This window comes from Perca fluviatilis, chromosome 17 (assembly GCF_010015445.1).
Source record: "Perca fluviatilis chromosome 17, GENO_Pfluv_1.0, whole genome shotgun sequence".
Classification (NCBI taxonomy): Eukaryota; Metazoa; Chordata; class Actinopteri; order Perciformes; family Percidae; genus Perca; species Perca fluviatilis.
Window position 1 is genome coordinate 27,235,532 of NC_053128.1, and position 26,316 is coordinate 27,261,847.

The 26,316-nt window shown below is 41.6% G+C and overlaps 1 protein-coding gene and 1 long non-coding RNA gene across 4 annotated transcripts; one reads left to right on the forward strand and one right to left on the reverse strand.

Moving 5' to 3' along the window:
* pik3r1 (phosphoinositide-3-kinase, regulatory subunit 1 (alpha)) lies at positions 1-26,071 on the forward strand. Of its 3 annotated transcripts, XM_039779442.1 has the most exons (15): positions 1-237; positions 3,193-3,809; positions 16,550-16,642; positions 16,823-16,897; positions 17,255-17,386; positions 18,002-18,203; positions 18,580-18,662; positions 23,239-23,440; positions 23,529-23,709; positions 23,808-23,933; positions 24,021-24,163; positions 24,271-24,447; positions 24,559-24,633; positions 24,730-24,900; positions 25,416-26,071. In XM_039779442.1, the coding sequence occupies exons 2-15, from the start codon at positions 3,473-3,475 to the stop codon at positions 25,603-25,605; spliced, it is 2,187 nt and encodes a 728-aa protein (XP_039635376.1). In that variant the 5' UTR covers positions 1-237; positions 3,193-3,472; the 3' UTR covers positions 25,606-26,071. The 3 variants fall into 3 exon arrangements, with proteins under 3 accessions (XP_039635376.1, XP_039635377.1, XP_039635378.1); XM_039779443.1 differs by lacking the exons at positions 1-237; positions 3,193-3,809; positions 16,550-16,642; ... (2 more) ...; positions 18,002-18,203; positions 18,580-18,662 and adding an exon at positions 20,120-20,602 and having other exon boundaries at positions 25,416-26,069; XM_039779444.1 differs by lacking the exons at positions 1-237; positions 3,193-3,809; positions 16,550-16,642; ... (2 more) ...; positions 18,002-18,203; positions 18,580-18,662 and adding an exon at positions 21,463-21,828 and having other exon boundaries at positions 25,416-26,069.
* LOC120545255 lies at positions 17,095-18,075 on the reverse strand. The gene is made up of 2 exons (XR_005636639.1): positions 17,973-18,075; positions 17,095-17,377 (listed from the first exon to the last, which is right to left on the reverse strand). It is a non-coding gene; the product is annotated as an uncharacterized LOC120545255 (long non-coding RNA).
* Positions 26,072-26,316: the final 245 nt, after the last annotated feature.

Sequence of the window (26,316 nt, forward strand, 5' to 3'; positions counted from 1 at the left end):
GAGCATTTTGTTCTGGATAGGAGATCCGTGCCGTTATGTCGAAAAGCTGTGGCTTTTAACAGTTTGTACTACTTGTTAAACCGGATTTAAACGCAAGTGGAGGATTTTGGTTTACAACCGTACTGGTAAAGGAACTGTTTAGGGTTGCGTTTTATTGATAGTATCTCACAACTGTGAAGTTAAACGAAGTGGAAGCGTGGGACTCGTTGGAATCGCCTGTGGATTCATGCAGACTCGGTATGTATGGACTTCAGTCCAAGCTCGCGATGTTAACGTTAAAACAGTGCTAATTTAAGAAGCTATGCTAACTTTTTAGGTCGCTACGTTTCCCTGACGTTGTGGAGGAAGGTCTGGCAATGCGAGACAAACGTTATCCTGACCGTAACAGTTAGGTTAAACTTAAGTTACTTTTTTTTTATTTAGCTTTGCGTTACTTGCTAATCTTTTTTGTTTTGTTCTTTTTACCATCTGTTGTTAGCTTGTGTTTATAAAAGGCAACGCACATTGGCAACTTTTTGTTAACTTTTATCGTAATTAATAACTTCTAGCAGATCGCTAATAAACTAGCCGATAATGTTAGCAAGCTATTTAGCTAGCTAAGTTAACTGTCAACCTTCCTGCTCCCTCAACATTTTATTCCAATAACGTTAACGTTTAGGGCTGGATATCGTTCAACACTTTAAGTACCGAGTTAATTCGATACTGAACTTCGACCTGAACGATACTTTTTTTTTTTTTTTTTCGATAGAAATTTTATAAAACCCATTTTAGCAAAAATAATTTACAACATTAGCCTACACAGTATGGGACAAATATTATTTTTCAGCTCTACACACAAAACGTAGCAAAACAGTGGTGCCTTAAACAACCAGCTGTATGTGCAAGCACACTCCCTTTTTATTACCACAGGTCTACAGTCACTTTGCTGCTGATTGGGTAACATCTCTGACACACCCACCAAAACATACCTCAAAGCTCGTTTCACACCAGGGACCTGGGCCCGGTTCCGAGTGACCCTTGACCCAAACATCTAGTTTGTTTCATTAGTATTAACACTGCATACTGTACTGGGGCATGGTTGGTCGATCCGTGTCGAAGTCCACCTGAAAAGGTGGTCTTGAGTACAGTTCATGCGGTTTGCATCGGGTGTGAAAACCAACTGTACAAAAACACGGAAGTAAACTACTATTTGACGCGAATGTTTTGGTGCTGGTGATTTTCCTTTGACGCTGGCTAAAACCTCTTTGGGGGAGCGCCAAAAATTCTTCTATGCAGGAAAAAATCAGCACACGTTAGACTCATCTCTGACACCCATCTCTGTGCGTAACATACAGTTTTTTCCTGCATGCCTCTACTCTACTGCGCTAGACTAAGTATTACAATATCTTGCAACCATGCTATCCAAATCTGCAGGTTTGCTGCCGTTGTGAATTTAAGCTGTCACAAATAATGCTAATGTTAGCAGTCGCATGTTGGCTAAACAGCACCGAGGTCAAAAACAGCTAATCACTAATTGAGTGGTTGTTTGACCACTGTTAACATCACTGGGCTAACGCATGAATAAGTTCACCAGTGTTAGCTGTATAGAAAGATGGCTAATCTAATGCTAATTTAGCCAGCTAGCACACTCCAGTGTGTTTGCCTCACTCCCACGGCACTTAAAGACTTTAGTTGGGATGAGAGCTAACAACAGCCCCGGGACATATAGTTAACGTTAGCCCCCAGCCAGCTAGCAGACAGCCACTATCATTATAGCAATCCAAACCTGGCCAGCACTTAACTCCAGCGCAGATGCTTACGACGCTAATGGCAATTTAATGAACTGTCGGGAAACAGACCATATCAGACCCAGGCACCCGAGTCAGAACAGTGGCCATCTGTAATGATAAGTCTCCGTTAGCGTTACCGGTGTTCGTGCCGAAAATCTCATCCCTGCCAACATTTTTCCCCCTTCGCATTTAGCTGTCTTTACAGTTAGCTAAATTAACCCTACAAAAGGGGGGTTCGAGGTCGCCCGGATAGCTCAGTTGGTAGAGCGGGCGCCCATATATAGAGGTTTACTCCTCAACGCAACGGGCCCGGGTTCGACTCCGACTGCGGCCCTTTGCTGCATGTCATTCCTCCTCTCTCTCCCCTTTCATTTCTTCAACTGTCCTGTCAATAAAGGCCTAAAAATGCCCCAAAAAATAATCTCCAAAAAAAAAAGGGGGGGGTTCGGAACCAAAATAACTAGTTTAGATTACAACAAAAGTAAAGGGGTGATAAGTCCGGGCAGCTGGGGGATCTGCTGCTGCTGCACAACATCGGCCATCGGACATCCTCGCCAGAACGGACATTCCCCCAGCCATCCCCATCCACACCCGTCTCTCTGCATCGTTGAGTAACGTTACAACAAACCCCTTTCGCCCCAGTGTTGAAAAGATCCAAAAAGTGACACTGACGAGTGAAATAAATTGTGAAATTGTGGTTTTAGCTGCTGGCTAATGTTAGCTTGCTTGCTCACTAGCTAACTGGTCAGCTACCAATACAAATCAAATCAAGAAAAACTTAATTACGTTGGGGAAACTGCAGCTATTTATTAGAATGACATGACTAGACGTAACGTGAATAAACTTGAATGGGTAAACTCGTCCGTGAACAGAGGTATTCTAATCGGCGATAATGTTTAACAATTAAAACAACAACTCCCAAAATTCCAAGGAACTTGACAACGTCATGATTGAGAGACCCCTAGCAGCAGAAAGTTACGTATTGTAAGTTTAAAATGATGAAAAACAAAATATTTAATTAAAGGACTTAATGTTACAGTTCATTAAAAACAATGTTACAGTTCATTAAAAATGATGTTGATGTTCTACAAAGGAAATGTGATCTGCCACCAATTTACCATGTGACATAGTATAGTTGCAAAGGTAGTATGAAAACATAATATGCTTTGTAGAGCTTAAATACTATAAAAAAAATCTTTGTATGCTGGAGTTATTTCAAGTATTAAGTAGGCGGAGTATTCTCACTATAAATATAAATTCTGCCCATACAATAAAAAAATCCACGATGGCTTTTCAGCAGCTCTATCATTCAGCATTTTGTATATGATCTTATTTGTAATTTTTTAGAGATTTGTTGACTGCGAGTTATGCTGTAATTGTCCTATGCAATGTGTTGTGAATAGCCTCTGCTCTCGTCTTACAGGTCTGGATATCATTCTCAAGATCGCAGCTGGAGACCATTTACTGATGGGTACATAATTTGAGGGAACACACCAGGAGAACTGTAAATTATTCGGAAGCCAGAGAAATTGTGAAAGAATGAAGACAAGCTACAAAGTGTTGTCTCCAAAGGACGGCAGACGTTTACCCATACAGCTATTTGAAGTAGCAAATGTGTACCTGGACTAAACACGTACTCAGAGAAACCTGAACACTTTGCTGGTTGAATCTCCAAAAGAACACCTTGACACAAAGTGATCAAAATGAATGCTGAAGGATATCAGTACAGGGCTCTTTACGACTACAAGAAGGAGAGGGAGGAGGACATTAATCTGCACGTGGGGGATATACTGTTGGTAAGCAAAGGAGCTCTGGTGGCTCTTGGGTACACTGATGGGCTGGAACAGAGGCCAGATGAGATTGGCTGGCTGCCAGGCTTCAATGAAACCACTCAAGAAAAAGGGGACTTCCCTGGGACATATGTTGAGTACATCGGAAAGAAGTGGATCTCTCCCCCAACACCCAAGCCTAGGCCCCTCCGACCCTTACCTGTAGCTCCAGGTGTCTTCATGGCGGAGACGGACTCAGACTCAGAGCAAGGTGAGTTTAACACCACTCCACAGCCACAACTGAATAACTAGTAGAGCATGGGAGAGACGCGAGAAGAGAGAATACGAGGAAATGTGCTTTTAGAGGGAAGAGATGTTCTTTCCTCCTGAAACGTCACCTGAATTTGTCAGCTGTACGGGCGGAGTTAGCAACGGCCTCCAGCTGCACGGCTTCCAGGAAGGCTGCTCCCGTGTATCCTCGCTCACAGCTCCTCAGAGATCCCTCCTCGATCCTTACTCCTCGTTCCAGGATATGTCAAAGAACAGACAAGTGTGTCGTAGGGCTTTGAGCAATTATGTTGTGTAGTAGTCGATAAGTAACCAATTTTTTCCCCAACATTTTTTACCCATCCAAACACTCCGGAAACTACTTTGAAACGTGCAGTAGTGCGCTACAACAGTGCTAAGGTGTTAATGTCGGGGTTGTTGGTGAACTCAACTGCTGAAAACTTGATCCATACACAACTTCCTCAAGTAATGGTTTTTAGCAAAAGGTATAGTTTGACATGTTTACATATTGTGATAAATTCTTCATTTTCTTCTCTGGCGTCCGTGAAACCTACAGTATGTGAACTCCATAAAGATGATTTCGTATTGATTTGTCTGTGTATGTATGTATTCTCAGTTGTCATGGAGAGTTTTTATCACGTGACTTAAGTATGGAATTTTGGTCATGTGATAAAGATGTGTCTCTGGCGTTCAGTCGTCCACTGACTCTATGTTGATGATTAATTCATTATTGAATGAAAACAGCTCACACATTTGGATTCCGGTTAATAAAGTGTGAGAAAGATGCTGATTTTGCAGAACAGTTACAGTCTTTGCCAACAAGGGGCTCTGCCCTGAGCTGTACAGCTGCACTGGATGTGAACCAAGCTCAGTCCTAGAGGACAATGCTGGCGTTTATCCAGGCTATATTACACCAGATATCCAGTGGATATCGTCTGTGTTTCTCCACAAAGACACATTTTAAGGGAATATATTCCCTTATCAGTGTTGTTGAGAAAGATGATTGGATCACTTACTGGTGATTAAGGCAAATTGCTCTGAAAGCCTGGGGGAACAGTTAAGCTTGCTCCATCAAGACTGGAAAAAAATTGCCTTCCCACATCCTCAAAGCTGTCTTATTTACTTTTTAGTTTGTTGGCAGGTCATCAACATCTTTGTTTACTTGTTTTAGTTTGTTGGCTGGTCATCAACATCTTTTTTTTCTTCATTTTAACATTTCAGGAGCACAGGACTTAACTGTAAACACTTTACAGAAAACATAACTCTGCTCCTAAACCTGCAGTGCCTAATTTTTACATACCTATTTACATGATTTAAACAATAAATAAATAAAATTATTATTTGTGTAAATAAAACAACTTTCTGATGTATATGGGCAAGCAGTGTAACCCCATTTTTTGTTCACAGTTAAGCGGACACAAGGATGAAACCAATATTTTATTTTAAGTGCTTTAATTTAATGAAGTGTTTTACGTGGCATCTAGAAGCAATAACCGTATTGGCTTACTGTAGTTAAAGTTTGTAGTTGTATATAACTTTTTGCAAGTGACATGAAGTAATTCATTCAAGTTCTGTGAATTTCAAGATGGTTGCGTACATAAATTACCCTTTCGAAATCGTAATCAGTTTTACTGCTGAGACCACAACTATGAGCTGCAATTAAAACTTGCATCTTTTTAAAGACACTGCAGCTTGCACCAATGTGTGCTTAAGACTTTCTGCTCACTTAAAGAGCATCTGTAGCTGCCAGGTTTCTAGTTTCTGCCCTTTGTGGTACGATTGTGAAATTCTTTGCTGTGGTTTGCAGGGTGAGCGAGGAGCTGTATGAAGGGGGCATGTGTTGAATGGTTATGTTGTGGTTGAGTGGCAGCACTGAGCCTGGAGCGAGTGTGAATGTAGCACCGGGAGAAGAAAAGTCTCTGTGTCCTGGGCTATGGGAGACACCGAGAGAGGGGGGAGAGAGAAGGGGCCCTGAGGTTGTGGGTGAGGGAGAGAGAGAGAGCCCCTGTGCTTGCTAAAGGGTCTGTGCAAAGAATAGTTTGCAAAGGGATCAGGGCTGAAGAGGGGCTGCAGGCTTGTGGTGCAAGGGGGGAGGCATGGGGAAGGACTCAGGTTGTGCATGCTCAAGGGTGCTTTGAAGAGGGCTCTGCCATGGAGGCAGGGCTCTTTTTGCTCCCAGAGTGTTTGTGATTTATTGCCCGCCACTAGGGGATCTCACTCCCTTCCTCCTTTTTTTTAATTTTTTTTTTAATGTTTTGATAGTTCCTACAGTCAGCTCTGGTAGGGGGAATGGAGGGGCCTCTCCTCTCTGAGCCACAGGGGTTTACATGAGTGCAGCAGATGTGGAGAGGGTGAGGGAGAAAGAAAAGAGGACCAGGCTGGGAAACTATTCCGCCTCATTCCAGCTCTCAACCTTTTTTTTAAAACATTAAAGTGTTGCTCCTATTCTGGGCCTCTCAGTTGAGAGAATATACACATGTTAATGCCCGCCAAGAGGAAGGAACTCGGAGATTGAAACACAGAACGAGCCCCTCTTATAGCTCCAATTTGCTTCTTTGATTGCATACAGAAATGCACGATAGATTTTAACCTTGTTTTAAAGTAACAAAGACAGAAATACAAAAATGGAAAGTGATGCTGTTTCAAATTTCTTTAAAATTTAAAGTTGAAGTTCAGTCACCATGTGGGATATTTAGATTGCTAAAACGATGGCTCTACATGGTTAAAACTTCACTGTTTTTGTTGATCTTCCAACAGCCAGTCTGAGTGAACGTTCTTCCAAATGTTTGAGATAAGTGTGAATAACTGGTTGTTACTCTACATGCTACCACAAGGTTCAGCCTTACATGCTCAGTCTTGTTAAAGAAAATATTTGATGCCATCAGGCTTCATCTTCTCTTCTCCGTCTGAGGCTTATCCTCATTTTTTTGTTCTCATCATTGGAAAATACATATTTTAAAGATTCCTGGTAAATATGAATGTAGAACATTTCAAAAGCAGATTCCTTTGTGTAAACAAGTTGACTCTTTAAAAAATATAATTTTATGATCATATATTTGTGCAATAGACTTACTATATGGAACACTTGGGTTGATGTAGTGGTTGGACATTTTATAAAGGGCTACTGGACGGAAGAGAACAAAAGGAGAAAGTTGCAGGGAGAGTACTCTGCATAGCTGGATATTGAGATAATGTAGTTCTCCTTCTCTGGGCCTCTCTTGTACTCAAGCTGACATGTGGTGTATTGAACACTCTTCCTGTCAGTAGTGTTGATCTTTCTCGGCTAAGAATTCACTTCTCTCTTAATGTGGGCTTGTGGCAACTTAAGTTTTAGATTGGTATACATTTTGCTTTTTCCCCCCCAGAAAGGGCAGTCACATATCACTAAATCCATCCAAAGCAGTTGAAAGAATGAACACAGCAGCACAGAAGTTTATTTTTTATAATTTGCTTGTATTTGCTCTGATTTTCCTCTTTGGGGCTAATGGCAGCTGGGGCCAGGAATGTGTTGGCGCACAGACTGCATGGTAGACTGATTTGTAGCTTTGTGATGAATCAGTATTGTGCTAAGTGCTGATTGCAGTAACTTGGTTCACAATGCAAGTGGACAATAAATGGTTTGCACACTGAATAGGACCCCAGCGATTGCTGTTTTACTGTGTTAACCGTGTACAAGTTGTGGCGTGAGGCTAATTTGACTAATTTAGGTTTATTTGACTTTTTGAATTAGTTTATTATAATTACCGGGTTTAGATACCGTGGTGAACAATGTTTATCGCATTTTTGTTGCTTAACAGCTTGTAATGTTGCCGCCATTAGTCGGGGGTGAGGAGAGCAGGGCTTAAAGTAATCTGGCGTGGGGCCGGATTGGATTTGTTTTTGGTTTAACCAATCATCATAGTTCCACCTACCAATGGTATGAGGCTTAACGAGTTCTACCCAATCAGAGGCAAAGTAGGGCAGGTCTTCACCAAGAAATGTGTGTGTGCTGTGGTAACCGTGGTAACCCGGCAACGCGGCTAAACATGGAAGTTTATCAAATCTGGCAAAGATACAGCTTCAGTTGAGAAAAGAGTTAAAAACAAATGGCGCTGGGCATGGATAGAGGAAAAGGGTTGAGAGGGGAAGCAGTTCAGCACTCCATTTCCAAGGTGGTGGCACAAAATTTAGAGGGGTACTCTCGTACATTAGCATGGTCCTACCAGCCTGGTAAGCCCTGGTACAGAACCTGGTAACTACTTACAGACTCTGGTACACTAGCCTGGTCCTACCAGACTCTGGTCCACTAGCCTGGTCCTACCAGACTCTGGTCCACTAGCCTGGTCCTACCAGACTCTGGTACATTAGCTTGGTCCTACCAGACTCTGGTCCACTAGCCTGGTCCTACCAGACTCTGGTCCACTAGCCTGGTCCTACCAGACTCCATTTACAAGTGTTGACTTCCTTGAAGGCGGGTACTGTGTTGAAGTTTAAAACTATTGGATCTGCCCAGAGCCACTCTGGATCTGCCGTAACCAATCACCAACGTTTGGTCGTGACGTTGGCTTAGCATCGCTAGCGTTCGCCTTAGCCAACTCATTCACCGCTAACGGAGCGAGCTAGAAAAGCTAACTTTTCCCGAACCCCGTGGGGAGGAGGGCCACGACATCATGGCCGCCAACACAACTCAGGAAAGATTGTTCTTGCTCGGGCTTTAACTTCTGGATATTCGGCGGCATTGCCACAACGGACCGAATGGCTACACCATCTTTCTCCGCCGCCATTACGGAACTCGCCGAAGGTTACCGAACCTCAACGTCATCGTTCTCAGCCACTCCCTCTGGAGAAAACCCAAGAATGTGCCGCAAACCCAGACGGTGTATTAAAGGAAAATTAAAATTTAACGGAAGTACATAGGAGGGCGGAGCCAGGCTAGTAAGAAAGTGCTTGCTCGTCATGACTTAGATGCTAGTCACAAAGCTTTGATCCGTGCTCTCTGTCATACGAGTAACGTTATGTTACTTGTTTGCAGTCCTAATTTGTTGCTGAACCTGACTTAAAATTGGTCATTAAAAGAGAGTCGTTGTTAATATGCAGTGATGCAAGGATCCCATAAATGTGGTGGCAGATATTTCAAATCGAACAATAGACTTATCAAAGTCTAAGTGAGTAACCGTTGATCAGATATTTTATTTGGAAATAGGCCTGAATCACGACTTGAATTGATATCCCGATTCTCTGCCACGAGTTTTTTCTCACGAAGTGTAATGTTTATTGCACACATGAACCATGACAAAACAAATTGCCAGTACCAAACAGATTTTTTTTTTTGGCACCTATAGCACATTGCGCATTCCCACAAGCCTGTAAACATAGAGGCTTCAATGAAGAAAGAAAATAAAGTAAATTCTGGCCATTTAAGTACAGTAGGCTACCAAAAATAGTCATAATATGACACATTGAACTAAATATGGCCCTGATACAGGCGCCATCTGAACCCCTTGAACATGTCTTAACATAATTAAAACATGTCAATGTCAAATGCTCTCAATAAATTAATTGTAGAAAAAAGAAAAGAAAAATGTAATAAAGAAAAATTTAATAAATAAATTAAATCGCGAACAGGGGTGAATCGAGATTGTGATTTATTGTGCAGACCTATTTGGAAACACTTGGGATGTGGACATAGAAATTTAGTTTTTCATGAGGTTAAATTATTTGTATTGTAAATGAAGAGTAAGAGTCAAAGTGGGAGCAACAATACTGAACTGAAACATTTTACACCTACTTAAAGGTTTAATATTGTATGTAATACTGGCAGCTAGCGGTTAAAATAGTTACTACACTACCAATTCAAAATACTGGAGAGTCGTTTCCCCCGCCCCCTCCTGCTCAGACTCGAAGTTCACGGGGGTTGCCAGGCTGAGACCGCAGCATTCACAACAATGTTGCTAGACGCTCTTCTCACATAGCCAGACATTACTCTACAGCACAGCAAAGTAGCTAACGTTAGATGCTAGTCTCACATAGCCAGACATTACTCCACAGCACAGCAGAGTAGCTAACGTTAGATGCTAGTCTCACATAGCCAGACATTACTCCACAGCACAGCAGAGTCTTTTATGTATGTCAATGAGCAGAGTAGCTAACGTTAGATGCTGGCTATATTGACAGTCATAAAAGCCCGTTCTCACGCAGAGCTCTGTAACCAACTGACAGACACACTTTTTCGGCTTAAAATTACAGTATGAACCGCTAAAAACACAACAACGTCACCGTCCTCTCCACACGCCTGTCAGGCACACTTCCTCGGCTTAGAATTACAATACGAAACGCTAAAAATACTGCAAACTCACAGTCCTCTCTTCCCGATTTACAGCCCCCCTCTCGTGGCTTAAAATAACTCACCGTTGTCGGCTCCAGCCGCTTAACTACACGTTGTAAACAGCCATGGCCCGCTTGCCTGGTCCTCCCGGTAACGTTAGCAGTTAACAGGGTTAGCATGGCGGCGTTAGCCAGGACCAGTCGGGATCACTTTACTGGCTGTGTCTCAATTGTTTTTGCGAGTAACCAACTCGGGTACTCTAGCTATATAATTCAATGTGAGTACACAAATGTTGAAATGACATAAAATGCCCGTCCCTAGTGGCTGTGATAAATTAGCCTGAAGCTAATGCTTACCGGTTCAGGAGGAAATAAGCCAATTCTGCGTCCTTTTGGGATCTAAGCTGTCTCCATCTTTCAAATACATCTCCAATATTTACCAGGGGGTTGTTACGTCTCTGGTCACGCAACTGTTAGAAACATGCAGTTTTCTTTTTTTTTAGGTCGGGTAGAATCTATCTCCGTTGATCCTGTTCGCTTGTGTGCTGCTTTCATGGCTGTACTACCGTTAGAGCTGTAGCGCGCTGGGTTTACGTTTTTACAGGTATATCTGGCAACCCGGCCTGGCTGTCAAACTGGGCCGTTGATAACAACCACAGACCAAAACATGAACAGAAATTCCGTCACGGAATGTAAATTTCAAAAAGAAAAAATACTGAGATTAGCATTGTTGTCAGAAAAGATAGTATTTCAGTTCAACAGGTTTCCTTAATATCTGATGAGGCATTGGTGTCATTTTTGGATTTATTACAGTACAAATATTACATATTGGACCTTTTAATTTCAAAAATGTTTACAATTTAAAGGTGGTCTGGGGCTATGTGAGAATTGTAAAATAGATCCAAAACAAAACCTTTTTTTATCGTGTAATGTAGGAAGGCCTTTGACTTTTTTGCCAGTCAAATTCACTTTAATAAATGCATATTGAAACATTATACTGTGCAATTCATCGACTCCCCCACTTTCCAGTCATAATAATGACAACACAGACTCATCCTTCTCTTTAGTTTTTTGTTGATTGACTAACCAGTTAATCAGCTAATTGTTACATCTCTAACTGAAATTCTACAAAACATGGTTTAACATGTCCAAATATAGATTTAGACCACCTTTTAACCTTAGCGCAACTGACCTATGCTAAGCTAGTTTGAGTGAGTATCTACATTATGAAAAATAGTGACACATCCTCAACTGCTGTAAATAAACATATTTCGAAAAAAGTTGCTATTTCGTGATGTGACATAGAAAGGATAAGTAATGCAATTTTTTTCTTTATTATTTTTTCCTCTTTTTTTTCTTCTCCAAACTGCATTAGTGTATGAATCCAGTAAGACTTGAATAATGGTTTCATTACTCAATTTTGTGAAGAGACTGAAGTCTAAATTGGCAAATCTTCTTTACTATAGTCAAAGCATGTCTGCTAGCAGGATTAAGAAAGACAGAGAGAGAGAGACAGAGAGACAGACCGGCTGATGGACTTGAAGAAATGTTGCAATAAGACGAGGTGAGATTAGAAAGAAGCACATAGTCAGGGGCCCAGAATAGGTATTTCAAATATGTAATGAAAATGACCGGGAGAGAGACGAGGTGGACTAGCTTGTGTTGCTAGGTACTGTGTGTAAGCCTCGTGCTGTGGAGGTGTGGTGTTACATAATACTTTGAACAAGATAGATAGTTCACTAAAGGGTCCTCTTGTGCCTCTCACTGTGCTGAGACTGCTACGCCAAGGAAAACCGCAGCTATAGCACACCCTTTCAGTGCAGAACTTGCATTGCAGTTACACATTTTTACTATCACTCTCTTCTGTTCCACAATCAGAAGTGCACGACCAAGATGTTACAACTTGAAAATGCTCACATATAAACCAATTTTGTTTCTGCCTTTATTAGCAGGCTACAGAAATACTTTCAGTTATTGTCACTATCACGGATAAGTTTTGATTTTACACATCTTAAACTTCTCACATCAAATTCAATATCTTTATCTGTGCTGAAATGCTACTCATGGGGACATTTTGGACCCTGCAAAACCACATACTCTACTTTATAAATAAAACCAAATTTTTATCATGCGAGTTTGGCATGGACATGTTTAAAAACAGTAAATCAAAGTATGTCATCATTGCATAAGAGAAACTGTTAAAATGTTTCATGTAAAAAAAATTGGACAACCCGGAGATAGCAATACAGTCTGACTGATAATTTGCAGAAAAGGAAATATTTTTGGTGCTTTGACTGTTTGCATAGACTCGATGCTGCAAATTCAATATACTTGACATTGTGACAACATTTTCATTCAAATCAATCTGCATTGTGGCAAAAGTAAGGAAAATAACACTGCATGTATTAATTCTGAATGTGACACACGTCTGTCATATTTCAGACATTAAATGTGTGCTCTTCGATTATTAATTACCTAGTATACGTGTGGGTATGTGGCCTGATATACGGATCCACAGTTAATTGCATGTTGGGAAACTGGGGTTATTTGTGTTGTTGCTGTGTTTCATTGATGGTCTGCTCTTTATAGGGTTAATTGTCAGGCTGTAGCAACAGTCTCCTCATTGGCTATGACTTAGCTTTTGTGCTGCATCTTCCACCCTGCAGGAGGAGACATTGCCTGCCCTTTTTTCTTTACTTACTTCAGCTCAAAGCTGTATCTATCATTGACTTATAGTAAGGATGTTAGAGCTTCACTTGGAAATGTGTTAATGAAAAAGCTCTATATTGTTGAGTGTCTGAGTAATGCTTTAGTTTCTCAGCTACTCCCTGCATAAATGCTACTGTACAGTCAAATCCACTTTTATAATATATGTAATATATTTTGTATTATAATGCACGTGTTGCTCAATAATGTGCTGTCATGTGTGGTGTGGTGTGATGTACATCCCCTGGTTTATTAGTTTTTACTGCCGTGCCTCAGCTCAACCTTTTTTCAGACAAGAAGAAATGGTATTACCTGAAAATGCTGGTTACTTGAGTAGACACTCTAAATTTATCCAAAGTGTGTGCTATCTTTAGTGTGTCGGTGCTGCCCCACGCCTGTCCTGCCCACAGTCTGCAGTTTGTTCGGTTCAGACATACCGTTTCAGCCGGGGAGATTGTAACCCCCCATACCACAGCAGGACCAGTGGCAGCTGCATCGACTTCCTCAACCTGCGGTTGACTAACTGACTACTGGCTGGCTGAGGCCTTTTGGGATATCATGAGAAGGTCTGCCAAACATGCAGGCTTGTAGAGACACATCCAAGGGGCCCCTGTCTCCTTACTCTCCTTTCCCAAGTAGCCACAAAAACCAACTTCCATTGAAAATGTGAACAGTCTCGTTATGTATGTAGACCCTTAGCTGTTCTAAACAGAGCAAGACAACAATAATGCATTGTGTGATTACTGTAGTAACACTACAGTAATACAAAAGGATCATTTAGTGTGTTTGTGTTATATAATTATGCTACTAATGCAGTGAATCAGAGTTTCAGCTACACTTAGGTACTTGCAGAAAATTCTTTATTTTATTGAATGCAACATTTGTAAACGTTTTTGTAAGATTTGATAAAATCAGCTATTAAGTTTTTGCCAGCATTATTAACATTCTTGAATGAATTTAGCAAACGTTTCTAAATTATATATGTGTATATTTGTATGTGTTTCCATGGTTATTGGCTCTGGCCAGTAGGGACAGGTTGACCTCATGCCAAGGCATCTCAGAAATCATCACTGATAGCTCCAAACATTTCTGCCATAGTTTGTCTGCTACTTGATACAATTCCATCGGTGCCGAAACTATCGCATGGTTGACAGTACCAAGAAGCAACTCTATCTCCATGCAGTGTCACTCTGATGCCAGCCACAGATAGAGTAAATAAACAAAAACCTTTGTAGCGCCGCGTATGCCGGTACATACTTTGAGATCCTCGGGCAGAGATCTTTTGTCTGTTCCAGAGGCCCGGCTGAGAACTAAAGGGCACAGAGCATTTGTAGTAAGGGCCCCAAGGCTCTGGCACAATCTGCCGTAGGAAATCAGGTCAGGAATTCTTTGTTCAGTTCCTTTTGAACTGTCTTTTATTTCTTTAAAAAATGTTTTTCCTATTCTTACCTACACTGTACATGTTTTTATACACCATATTTTCTTTAAAACCTGATGATTTTATGACTTATCTGTTTTATTTTATTACTGGTCTTCTTATGGGGTCTACATAGGGGTCATCACTAAGCTACTGGAGACTGGCAGTATCAATGTATGTTGATCTTTAGATGTGTTAACAATTTACAAAATGCCATATTTAAAACCTTTTAATAAAGACCAACAGAAATGTTATCTTTGATAAAACTAGCCTTATTATATATATAGATATTGCAGTCCGGCAATTTTCATAGATATGAACATTGGGTGGGTTGGTGTGTTGGGGGTTTAAATTTAACCTCAGTTTGTGTATTGAGTTTCTCGGAAAAACGTTGGCTGTAGAATGGCAGCTGTGTTAGATATCTTGTCTGGGAGAAAGGTTACACTTCCAAGGTGTGCGATGGCAGCACCGCCTGTCTCGATCTCTATTTAGGGAAACTCTGGCGTTCCATCTCAGAGTTCACTGCTTCTGAGAAAATCCCTTCCCGCTTTGCAGTTCCAATAATGTCTTCCAGATGATCAGTTATCCTACATGGACTTTTGTGTGTGCTGTGGTTAGAAGGACTTTGGTAGCCCAGTTTCTTCACACGCAACATGCCAGCCTGTGTGCTGCGCTGGCCAAAGAGGATGTGGATTTGGATGAAGTGGTTCCTTATTTGCTTGATTGAACACTCTGTGGTGGAAGAGGGTAGTTCCGTGGTAATGACTTAGCATGCATGCATAAGTGGGACCAGTAGATGTCCGATTCAAAAAATTTATAAATTTTTAAGGTAAAAAGAAAGAAAAATATGGTCAGTAGAAAGGTTTCCATTCATAGTTTCTGAGCATTTCGAAACTGCAGACTTGGTCTTGAACAGTTGAGCCTTTCAGAAAGGTGCCCTTTCAGAATGCCTCTGCAAATCCAAATAAAATCCTTGCAAACCCCTTCATCCTTTCATGTCCACACCTGGGTACAAAGTTCTGAAGGAAAAAACCCAGACCTGGCTTAACTCATATCACAGCGTATTTGCTTAGTTCCACCAAACCCTAACTTGAGTGCTCAGCACCTCCTGTTCTTGAATCACTCTGTTGTAGTACTCACCTTTGACTTTTGATGCCAGTCTTTTGGTCTCGTACCTGCTTCCTTTTTGAAGTTCTGAGTAGTTTGTAAGTTATGCACCTAATCAACCTTTGCTGGTTCAGATATATTGCAGCCCTCGCCACATTCAATGTCGCATGAATACTCATCACAACTTCTGATGAGATGAGTAGTAGACCATTTAATTTGTGTATATTGGGCCAAATTTACTGATAGAACGTATCTAAACTGTGTACTAAATCAGGGGTCTTCAAAGTTTTTTAAGCCAAGGACCCCTTAACTGAGAGAGAGACGGATCAGGGACCCCCTACTACATAGGCCTATTGTATAAAATTAAGTTGCATATTAAACTCGGCCTACAATAATGTGTGGGCGGCCTAAAGCCTCTTTTTAGTGCTACTAATATATTTATTTTGTTGCCATGATTTTTGGGACATTTTATAGACAAAATAATGAATTGATTAGTCTAGAAAATCACGTGAAGGTGAATGAAAATAACTAATGTCAGCCCTCATGCTTGTAACTGCTTTGTACAATGAAATCTGCTGATCTGCTTGAAAAGTTTTTTATTTATGTCAAGTAAAACAAAATTCTGGTGGCAGGTAACAATTCAAAATATAAAATGTAATGGAATATAATGCATTAAGGGGGCTTTCACATCCAGGGCCTGGAGCATGTTTTGCTCCTAAAGATTTAGGAGTGACTAACACAAGGTAACTGCTGCTGTTGTAGCTAATTTGTGCAATAATACAATTGGGTTATGGCGTTATGAAGTGTAATATTTCTCTTTTGAAATAGGCTACATTATATTGATCAATAAATTATTAGTGATGTTGAATATACAGTAGTGCAAAGGACCACAACGGTCGGCACACATGTAAACCGCAGATTAATGTGTGTGAAGCGGCTCTCCGCTCCACTGAAGATATGCGCCAGGTCTATTTTCACGCGAGCCACGGGGCGTTCAGACAGCTAGGCAGGAAGTGAATCAGTGAGAGAATCCAGTCAGTTTACCAAAACATACATATGAACATAATATTCATCATGTGTCGGAAAAAAGCATCACAGGACCAACCAGTGACAGAGTGAAGAATTGGTTGGAAGCACCCTTAACTCCTTTTAAATCACTTTGGATGACAATCTTTTGTTATCTCCTCCAGGATTCTGTCTGCTGGACTTGACGGAGCAGTTCTCCCTTCCAGAGACCAGTCCACCCATGTTGGCCAGACTGCTGGAAGCTATTGAGAGGAAAGGTGAGCATGACCATGGAAACATTCAAGTATTTCATCTTGACATGCAACTGCACTCACGCTGACTCTCTTTTTTTAACCCCATTTGACTGTGCATATGTGACCTGTTACACAGAACCACATGAACCAAGTGGTGTTAGTTTTCTCAGTAAATACATAGATTTGTGTTTCACTGATTTGCAGGGCTGGAAACCCCCACTTTATATCGAACATTTACTGCTGGTGGTGGACTTGAAGTCAGACAATACTTTGATTGTGGTAAGTAGATTTTTTTTATCAACCTATGTGAGGCCAGTACGTTTCCAATAGTTGTGCGAGAGAGAAAAGAGGAAGTCTCAAATAGAAAGAAACGACTGACATAAGTGGTGATGACGAACAGAGATGTATGTGTGAGGTGACCAAAAAAGATTAGTATGTCTGCATATACAGTATGTGAAAAAGAACAGGATGTACCATGGTTTCTGAAGGCTTTATTGCATCAGCCATGGTTGCATCTACGTATGCATCAGATAGTTTTGCAGATTGAACACAAGCATGTAATTAAATATTTCACTGTGCACAAAGCAGTTTAGTTTTTAAGAGTGTGTCTCGTCTCTGTGTTGTATTGCACTTCAGATCCTCCCTCACCAGACCTGGATCAGGTGGAACTTTCCGTCCTGTGTGATGGTCTGCGCAGGTACCTGCAGGATCTTCCCCAGCCTGTCATCCCCACTGCAATATATGCTCAGATGGTCCAAACTGCCAAAGGTGAGAGCAGATGACCCGACACAGAAACAATGATCACTTCTTTACTGTACAGTAAAACAGAAGTGCTGATGTGATGTACCCTGCTATTGAACATTCAGTACTTTGAACAGAAAAAAAACACATGACCTTGTCAGTTCCCTTTGTCCCTTAAAGAAGATTTTTTTTATATTTGACTTTATGTGCCTTTTCCACTGTAATCATTAAGTATATAATTATTGTATGTTGTCACTTTCTCTTAACTTAGTTTCGGTCTGTCTTACTTTCTCTGTTGCAAGCACAGACAAACTTCTCACACAACACAATGTTCTGTAGCGCTGCATTCTCTTGCTGTCACATGGCCAGAAACAGGATATCTGTGGTTAATAGGAACTAAAACAGGCCTGAAAGTTTATCTCAAGCATCTTCAAGCAGCCAATCACCTGTCAGTGTACCTTACGCTCATTGTCAACCACACAATCTGTGCGGTTTCCTAACCTAACTGCACATGGTGCTTTCTTTCCATCTCGTCATTGTTTAAAGAAACATCTTTCATTTTACGCTCCTCTTCGACTCTGGCAGGATCAGTTTTTCACATTGTTTTACTGACCTCTCAGCCGTTCTCATCGGTTTCAACAGAGGTGGTGAATCCTGAGGAATGTGCCCAGCTGCTACGTTGCATTGCCATCGCCCCAAGCCTGCCTCCCCAATACTGGCTTACCCTCCACTGTCTGCTAAGGCATTTCTCTAGAGTGTGCCAAAACAGCTCCAAGAACCTGCTCAGTGCCAGAGCCCTGGGTGAGATCTTCAGTCCTGTGTTGTTCAGACAACAGGCCACCAGGTGGGTGTCAGAGCAGCCGGATCACGTCAAAGATAGACACTCAGGCAGCAGACAGACAAGTGTGCAGGCTCAGTCATGCAACACTGAGACACAGACTCTCAAGCATGTAAACTAGCAAACACTCACATTCAGGCTCACACATCTACCCACTGTCATCGCGCAGTCAGGCACTCATGGGTTTTAGCTGCACACAGATATAGGTTGGAGCTTTTCTTCTTACCAGCTGTACTGCGCAATTAAAGTAGCTAAGCCTGAATTAACATCAGATTAAAACCAACACAGAGTAACCAGAGCAGCAGTGACTGTCACTTGGGCTGTGAAACACAAACTTTATCTAACTTGCTTGCTAACTTTTTCTTTTTTATGCCCCCTGCAGTTGTGAACCCAGCTTGGATGCTCACATCAAAATCATTGAGGTTCTGGTGACCAGTGAATGCAGTGAAAGTCAGGCAGCTCCAGGTAGTTAACCACTTTTTACTTCTATCATCCACAAAGTTTTAAATGCTGTTGGTCTGTTGCTCATGGTAGAATGTTGTGGATTTAATAAAGAAATGCAAGACTGTTTAGCATTGCATTGCTGCTGTTTGGTATGTAGCATTTATTGTTGGATGCAGAACATGGTTGTGTGTTCTGCAAGGACTAAAACACTGCAAAGCATGAACTGAACACCCTCAGACCTGAACTATTAATAGCTTGAAGAAAGGTGTTGAGACTTGCAGCGGCTGCAGTTGTAGACGGCCTTGGGGTACACAGTTGATGTAAAATACTGACATTGTAGGGCAAGTTGAGACTACTTTGTCAAGTAGTGGTCATACTCAAGTGTTATAGCTGAAACACATTTCCAGATAATCTTTGTTACAGAACAGTGGAACTGTTTGAATAAGGTCTACACTGTTTCTAAAGCTTTAGCTGCAAAGAATGTTTCTGTTTTTTGAGATTGCAAATAACTTTTTACAGTTCATGAAATGGTACAAGGTTTCCATAGAAATGTGTTGGATACAGAGTACAGCTTGGTGTGATAGTGTTGATTTTCGTGTCTGTATGGATTTTGAATTTAGCTGAATTAAATAGGTTTTTTTTTTGTTTTTTGGTGATTGCTGGTGAATTTTCATTTAACATGACCGTGTAGGTCTCTGTTATTATTTTGTAATCTGTTATTAGTTAGTTAGTAATAAACACAGAACTGCACAAAGTCAGTTTCCATGGCTGATGCAGTGGTTGTCTGCATAGATGAAGCTAGTCCGGTGGTGTGTGAGTGCAGTGCATTGCGTGGCACAGTTTTGTTTTTACAGTGCTAGTTAAAAGCACTATCGTTGGCTGGGTTAGAGGCCCAGTGCTGGCTGTGGCTGTTAAAACATTTTATTACCTGTTAGGTCTATTTATAATGTTCCTGTGCATTGGTCACTTTCAGCTGTCAGTAATTTGCACCTGCGGGAGCCCTTTGGCACTGGGATGGATTGAAGGGCGGCCAGGCAGGCGGGCAAGACACAAACCCTGAAACGCTTTATTTCTTTTTACACACGCATATATAATCGAAAGACCTAGTCAAACTGGTTTCAGTCACATGTCTCATCCAGATAACAGGGTCACAGGAAGAGAGAAGAAAAGCCTACTATGTAAATACACATTCTGTACATGTGTTTTTCTGAATGACCTGTGTGTGTGTGTGTGTGTGTGTGTGTGTGTGTGTGTGTGTGTGTGTGTGTGTGTGTGTGTGTGTGTGTGTGTGTGTGTGTGTGTGTGTGTGTGTGTGTGTGTGTGTGTGTGTGTGTGTGTCGGTCCCCTCCCAGTAACTGCGTGCCTATTTTAAGTAAGCGACAAAAGGCCCACTTAGATTTGGTTGGCTGGAAAGTCGGCCTGCTCCACAGAGCACTTCTTGTTAACTGAGGGCTGCTTCCAGTTTCTAGAGCCACTCTCCTCCCTCCCCTCAGTCCTCCCTCCACTTGGTCCTCCCTGCCTCAAAGTGCCAAGCTCAGCAAATATTTGAAACTTTGCAAGTTAATCATGAGACTGAACTCCCCCTGCCTCCTCATTTACAAACAGAGAGAGAGAGAGAGAGAGAGAGAAAACAGCTATCGCTAATCATTAACTATCTTCCTCAGTGCAAGAGAAGGAGAGAGAGACTCAGCCCTTTACCACGCTTACAGCAGGAACTCAGTCAGTGAGCTAGACAGTCGCATGTTGCACCTGCCTCAAGCCGAGCGGATTACCTGGATTCCACTAAGAGGCACATAAAGCTGTTACCTTGTAAGAATAAAAAAAAGTGGCCTAAACTATGAAATGGAGCTTTACTGGAGGACTTAAAAGTAACTCTGTTGGATTTAATTTACCTTTTGGGAGTAAAAAAGAAGCTACAAAGAAGAGATTGTTGAATCACCAAAACATGCACAACTTGCAACGTAAGTTTGATGTTCTGCATCATTTTTATTTTATTTTTTTAAGATGATTTTTTGGGGGCTTTAATCGACAGGATAGCTCGAAGACAGGAAAGGGGAGAGGGGGTGGGGGGGGGAACGACACGTAGCAAAGGGCTAGGTTCGAACCCGGGCCGCTTCCAAAGACTCAGCCTACATGGGGCGCACACTCTACTGGGTGAGCTAGAGGTCGACCCATCCAACTTTTTTTTTAATACAAAAGTGGATCAGTGGGTTTCTACTGGTTTTGCCTTCAGGCTATAATGGTTATTCAGGTAGAATAAGACACACATAACACAGCTTAAGAAAAGACTAGAACATTATAGGTTTTTGTTTTCTTTAAGCCTCCAGTCATAGCTGTCAGCAAACCGTTTTGCCTTGGGCTGCCACTTTTGATGTGTAGTTATGAACTATTCTCACATACTGCATATACAACTCTGCAATGCTCTTTTTAAACCCTACAGACAATAATTTTAATACACTAGAGTTTCCTTACAATTCTTATAGAAAAGAGGCATTTAGGTCACAGACTTTGACATAAAATTTTTTTTTACATACACCGATTTGTAGTTTAGTTACTTCTTAAGTTAAGCTTGTAGAGAGCCAACAACAGTTGAACCTAGCAGGACTGCCTTCCACTTGAATCCTTATTCCTTACCAGGAACTAGGTCTATTTTGATTTCACTTAGGAAATCAAGGGAGTTATCTCGGTCATGCCGAGTGTCACGCTGTGGGATTACAGGCGTATTTCGGAGCTCTGGGTGCCGCTGACCGGGCGAAGCATTATAATTTAGCTGCGTACGTGCTGCTGCAGCATAGCTGGCTTTGTCTGAGTGCCAGCAGTGGGCCGGACTAAACCTCCGCGCAACATATGCAGAGAGGAGGGGCTGAGCAACCTGCAGGAGAGCGAGCAGGCAAGCTCGAGAGAGAGGGAGAGGATGACAGGAAAAGCATGGAAACAGGCTGCTGGTCCTTTTTTCTGCTAGTGGAGAGACGCTGCACATTTGCTTTTAAGATGGATGCATACTAGGATGAAATGCTGGATGCTGCAGAGAGAATTATGCTTATTTTTTTTTTCGCATAGTTGCAGTGTTGTAAAGAATTGAAGCAGGGAAGTAAAAGGTAATGGGCTTTCAGAATGACCTCATCACTCTAAGAAAATGAGAAATGCAGGAGTGGTTGGTGACAAACCCCCCTTGTGATTGGCTGTGGTAAGTGATGTAACACGTTACTGAGCAGGCTGCCCTAAATGGCTTTTTAAATGAATGTTTAGGTGATTGTATAAGAAACATTTTATCCTGTAGATATTTTTGCAGTCAATCAAATATGCAAACTATCTGTAGAAATGTGTCTGTGGAGCTGTTGCAAAGCTAAGACTTAATACTAGATTGTCCACATGAGTGAGTTTAAGAATTAGAAATTTCTAGTAATCTGGAGAGAAAATGTGATCTGGTTGGTAGGGTTAGGGTTGTGCTGAGAAGTGCAGCGGAAACCATGAGCTGTGGTTTAGTTGGTAGGGTGCATTTTGCACAGATTGTAAAGCTTTGCATTTTCTGCCATGTCACAATTGTAGTTGTCTGTCAAATGAACCGTGCTTGTGGTCTCAGTGAGCCGAGTCCTGCAAGGTCCATTTTAGCAGAAAGGTTGTTAATACAGAGGGAGTGAACAAAGGCAGTGCAGATTTATGGGTGAAAAATACCTCGCTAACTTAGCTCTGCTGCAGCTAGCTTCACTGTGAAACTATCAGCTTGTGAGCAGCCACTGCATATTTAAGATGTCTTTAGATCCACATCAGCGGTTAAAATGTTTCATCACTTGATTATCGTATGAAAATCAACATAGATCCAATGCAAATCTGACTCTTAGTGCTGCCTTAAAGCTGTAATTGGAAAATAAGATTGAAATAGTCTTGATTGTAAATACTGAGTCAATGATAATGATCTAACAGGATCTGGTTACTTAACATTAAAGCTGGATATTTGCTGTGAGCAAAACAATGAAGGGAAATCTATGGTCATATGGGTGTTTGCATTAGGTTTTACAGTTTTATTATAAAATGTGCTAAATGCATTTTTAACCTTTTTGTTTTCCCGTTGAAAGAACCATAATCCACATTATACATGATTGACATTTTTGGCATAAAAAAAATGTGTATATATATATAGTCCACACTGCTCTATTTGCAGCTAGGAATATTTATAGAAAACCTTTTTCTTGAATGAAATTTATTCTCCCTGACTCATGCTTCAGTTCCCCTCCCACTGCCTCACTGACACCGCCTCTCTGGTGGAGAGGGGCAGCATTTTCCCATCCCTATTTAATCAATGGAAAAAAAAGAAAAGGAGTGAGTCACCGTTCTTGTGTGATTTCCAGCGTCTGCAAAATGCTGGACTGGATTCAATGTAGTGGATCTCAAATTTAGTATCCAGTTGTATTTTTTGCAGCTTTAAAGAAGGGCAAATGAATGTTTTTGATGCAGACCATTAACAGCGTCGTATTCAGCCAGAAAATCAATAATTTAATTCAAGTTAAGAAACGCAATTAATGTTAACGTGAGCACATACAGGCTCCATTTCAGTACATTTATTTACATTCTGTATTCACTCCTCTTGTTCTCACAGCTCTACCTCCAAAGCCACCCAAGCCCACACCTGTGACTAACAACGGTATGAACAACAACATGGCGCTACAAGACGCCGAATGGTACTGGGGAGACATCTCAAGGGAGGAGGTCAATGAGAAACTGAGGGACACTGCAGATGGTACGTTTTTGGTGCGAGACGCCTCTACAAAAATGCACGGAGACTACACTCTGACTCTGAGGTAAGTTTGAAATCATTTCTTCTTATCGCCCATCTTTTATTTATTTTTGGCAGTTAGTTTAACAGGTTTTGCTTTGTTTTGTCTACAGGAAAGGAGGAAACAACAAACTCATCAAGATATTCCATCGGGATGGGAAGTACGGCTTCTCAGACCCACTGACCTTCAGCTCAGTTGTTGAGCTCATCAACCACTATCGCAACGAGTCACTGGCTCAGTACAACCCCAAGCTAGACGTCAAGCTGCTGTATCCTGTCTCCAAACACCAGCAGGTAAGGCGTCAGCTCAGAGTCTACTAGCAATGCTTAAAGTGCTTATGTTCAAGCAATTTAACCGCAACGTTTTGTCTCGGTTATGAATCTTTTCTCAGGATCAGGTGGTGAAAGAAGACAACATTGAAGCGGTGGGGAGAAAGCTCTGTGAGTACCACCAGCAGTACCAGGAGAAGAACAAAGAGTACGACCGACTGTATGAAGAATACACCAGAACATCACAAGTGAGTACCATCCAGAGTCCCAAGTACGATCAAGTCTTTACTGCAATATTTGTACAACATACACTAATACTGTGCCTCTGCTTCAAGGAAATCCAAATGAAAAGGACCGCTATCGAGGCTTTTAATGAAACTATAAAGATATTTGAGGAGCAATGCCAAACACAAGAGCGGTACAGCAAGGAGTATATTGAGAAATTCAGGAGAGAAGGCAACGACAAGGAGATCCAGAGGTAAGAATACAACACACAGTCACCTGAGACATAGAAGCAACAGTGGAAGGTAATAAAAGTTTTTGTTTGTTAATTATGTTGAAATTAAACTTCATTGTCGCTTTCAGGATTATGGGCAACTACGAGAAGTTGAAGTCCCGGATTAGTGAAATCGTAGACAGCAAGCGGCGACTGGAGGAAGACTTGAAGAAACAGGCGGCAGACTACAGAGAGATCGACAAGAGGATGAACAGCATCAAGCCCGACCTCATCCAGCTCCGTAAGACCAGAGACCAGTATCTCATGTAAGTACAGCAGTTCATCAGTGCCTTTTGTCTGCTGCTGAAACTTCAAGCTTCCCTCTGGAGAGAATCAAATTGGATCTGCCCTGGTTTCTAATGTTTTCTCTCTCGTAGGTGGTTGACCCAGAAGGGAGTCCGACAGAAGAAACTCAACGAGTGGCTCGGAATCAAGAACGAGAACACAGAAGAGTGAGCAACTATTTTCATTTTAACAAATTAACCTACCCTAAAATGCCTTTCACTCACAACTTATTTGTGTACGTTGCTTTTTTTCTTTTTCTTCAGTCAATATTCTATGGTGGACGATGATGAAGACCTTCCTCATCACGATGAGCGGTCCTGGAAACTAGGCAACATCAATCGACTACAGGCAGAAGCTCTCCTCCAGGGCAAGAGAGACGGAACATTCCTGGTTCGAGACAGCAGCAAAGCAGGATGCTACGCCTGCAGCGTTGTGTATGTATCAGTATACTTTTCTCAAACAGCTGTTAAAGGAGATGTTCACAAACAATAGTCAGGTGCTCTGTATGAACATGGAAACATGATTTGTTCCTCCTTTTATTTACTGAACATTAAGAGATCCCTCTCTCATGTGCTTTCAATGTCAAATCCAAAAATCCAAACCTTATCTGAAGCAAATGTATGGCTTCAACAGTCTGAGTTTGACAAATCAATAGTCTTTTAAGTACAACATTTCTTCTTATTGTTACTATCTAACAGGGGACAACTGTCTGGAAATGCAAGGAGGACATTTTATACTAAAAAGACTTTGAAAGATATTGACTATACTAGCTTATACCATGTATGAACCGGAGGAATGATTACAGCAAGCAAAATCTGTTCAAGCGAGCACCTGACTATTGTTTTAAGACTTTAATGGTTGAGGTTTTTAAAATAGCGGGTGGTCAGAAAGAACACTTTTATTGCTTACAGACACAGAACAGATTGTGACCATTGTCCTCTCCTTGCAGCGTGGACGGTGAGGTGAAGCACTGCGTCATCAATAAGACCCCCTCAGGTTATGGCTTTGCCGAGCCGTACAATCTGTACGGCTCATTGAAAGAACTCGTACTTCACTACCAGCACACGTCTTTGGTCCAGCACAATGACTCTCTGAATGTGACGCTAGCTTACCCGGTGTATACCCAGCAGAGACGGTGAGGACCTGGATGTTTCCACATGGACACAAAGAAAAGGCCTCATTGGGGAGTTGGAGATGTATGTCCTCAAACTCCATGATTTGAAAAAAGAGGCTGTTTGCCGGACTCAGACTTGAAATCGGAGGAAAGGACGCAATAAAGCCTGAAACATGTCAGTGACTTTGCCCAATCACGAGCCAGAGGCAAGTCTGAATGTAGATTTATTTCTCTTTTACTTATTCTGGGAGCACAGAATGGAGCGAAAACTGCTGAACTCTCCCACAGAGGAGGACATTTGAGGCCTTTTCCTAATGGTGCTTGTTCCTTTTCAAAGCTTTACCAGCCGGGAATGTCTAATTGCAACAGAAACTCTTCAGATGGAACTTTACTCACCGGCCACAACTTTGTTTTTCCACCTTTTTTGTTTTATTCTTTCACGTCACCTGTGTGTGTGTGTGTGTGTGTGTGTGTGTTTTTTTTTTATTTGTGTGTGTGTGTGTGTGTGTGTGTGTGTGTGTGTGTGTGTGTGTGTGTGTGTGTGTGTGTGTGTGTGTGTGTGTGTGTGTGTGTGTGTGTGTGTGTGTGTGTGTGTGTGTGTGTGTGTGTGTGTGTGTGTGTGTGTGTGTGATTGTCCATGTGACCAAAACTCATAGAATCAGGAAAATGTGTGACGTTGGGAGGGCTGTGTAACACATTTGCTTGTGTTAACTGTTAAGTAGCAGACCATGGATCA

Excerpts from the sequence above, each read along its gene's own strand:
- pik3r1 (XM_039779442.1), top strand. The coding sequence starts at position 3,473 with ATGAATGCTGAAGGATATCAGTACAGGGCTCTTTACGACTACAAGAAG. Across the intron at positions 17,387-18,001 it reads GATGGTCCAAACTGCCAAAG|AGGTGGTGAATCCTGAGGAA; the intron begins GTGAGAGCAGAT and ends CGGTTTCAACAG. Across the intron at positions 24,901-25,415 it reads TGCTACGCCTGCAGCGTTGT|CGTGGACGGTGAGGTGAAGC; the intron begins GTATGTATCAGT and ends CTCTCCTTGCAG.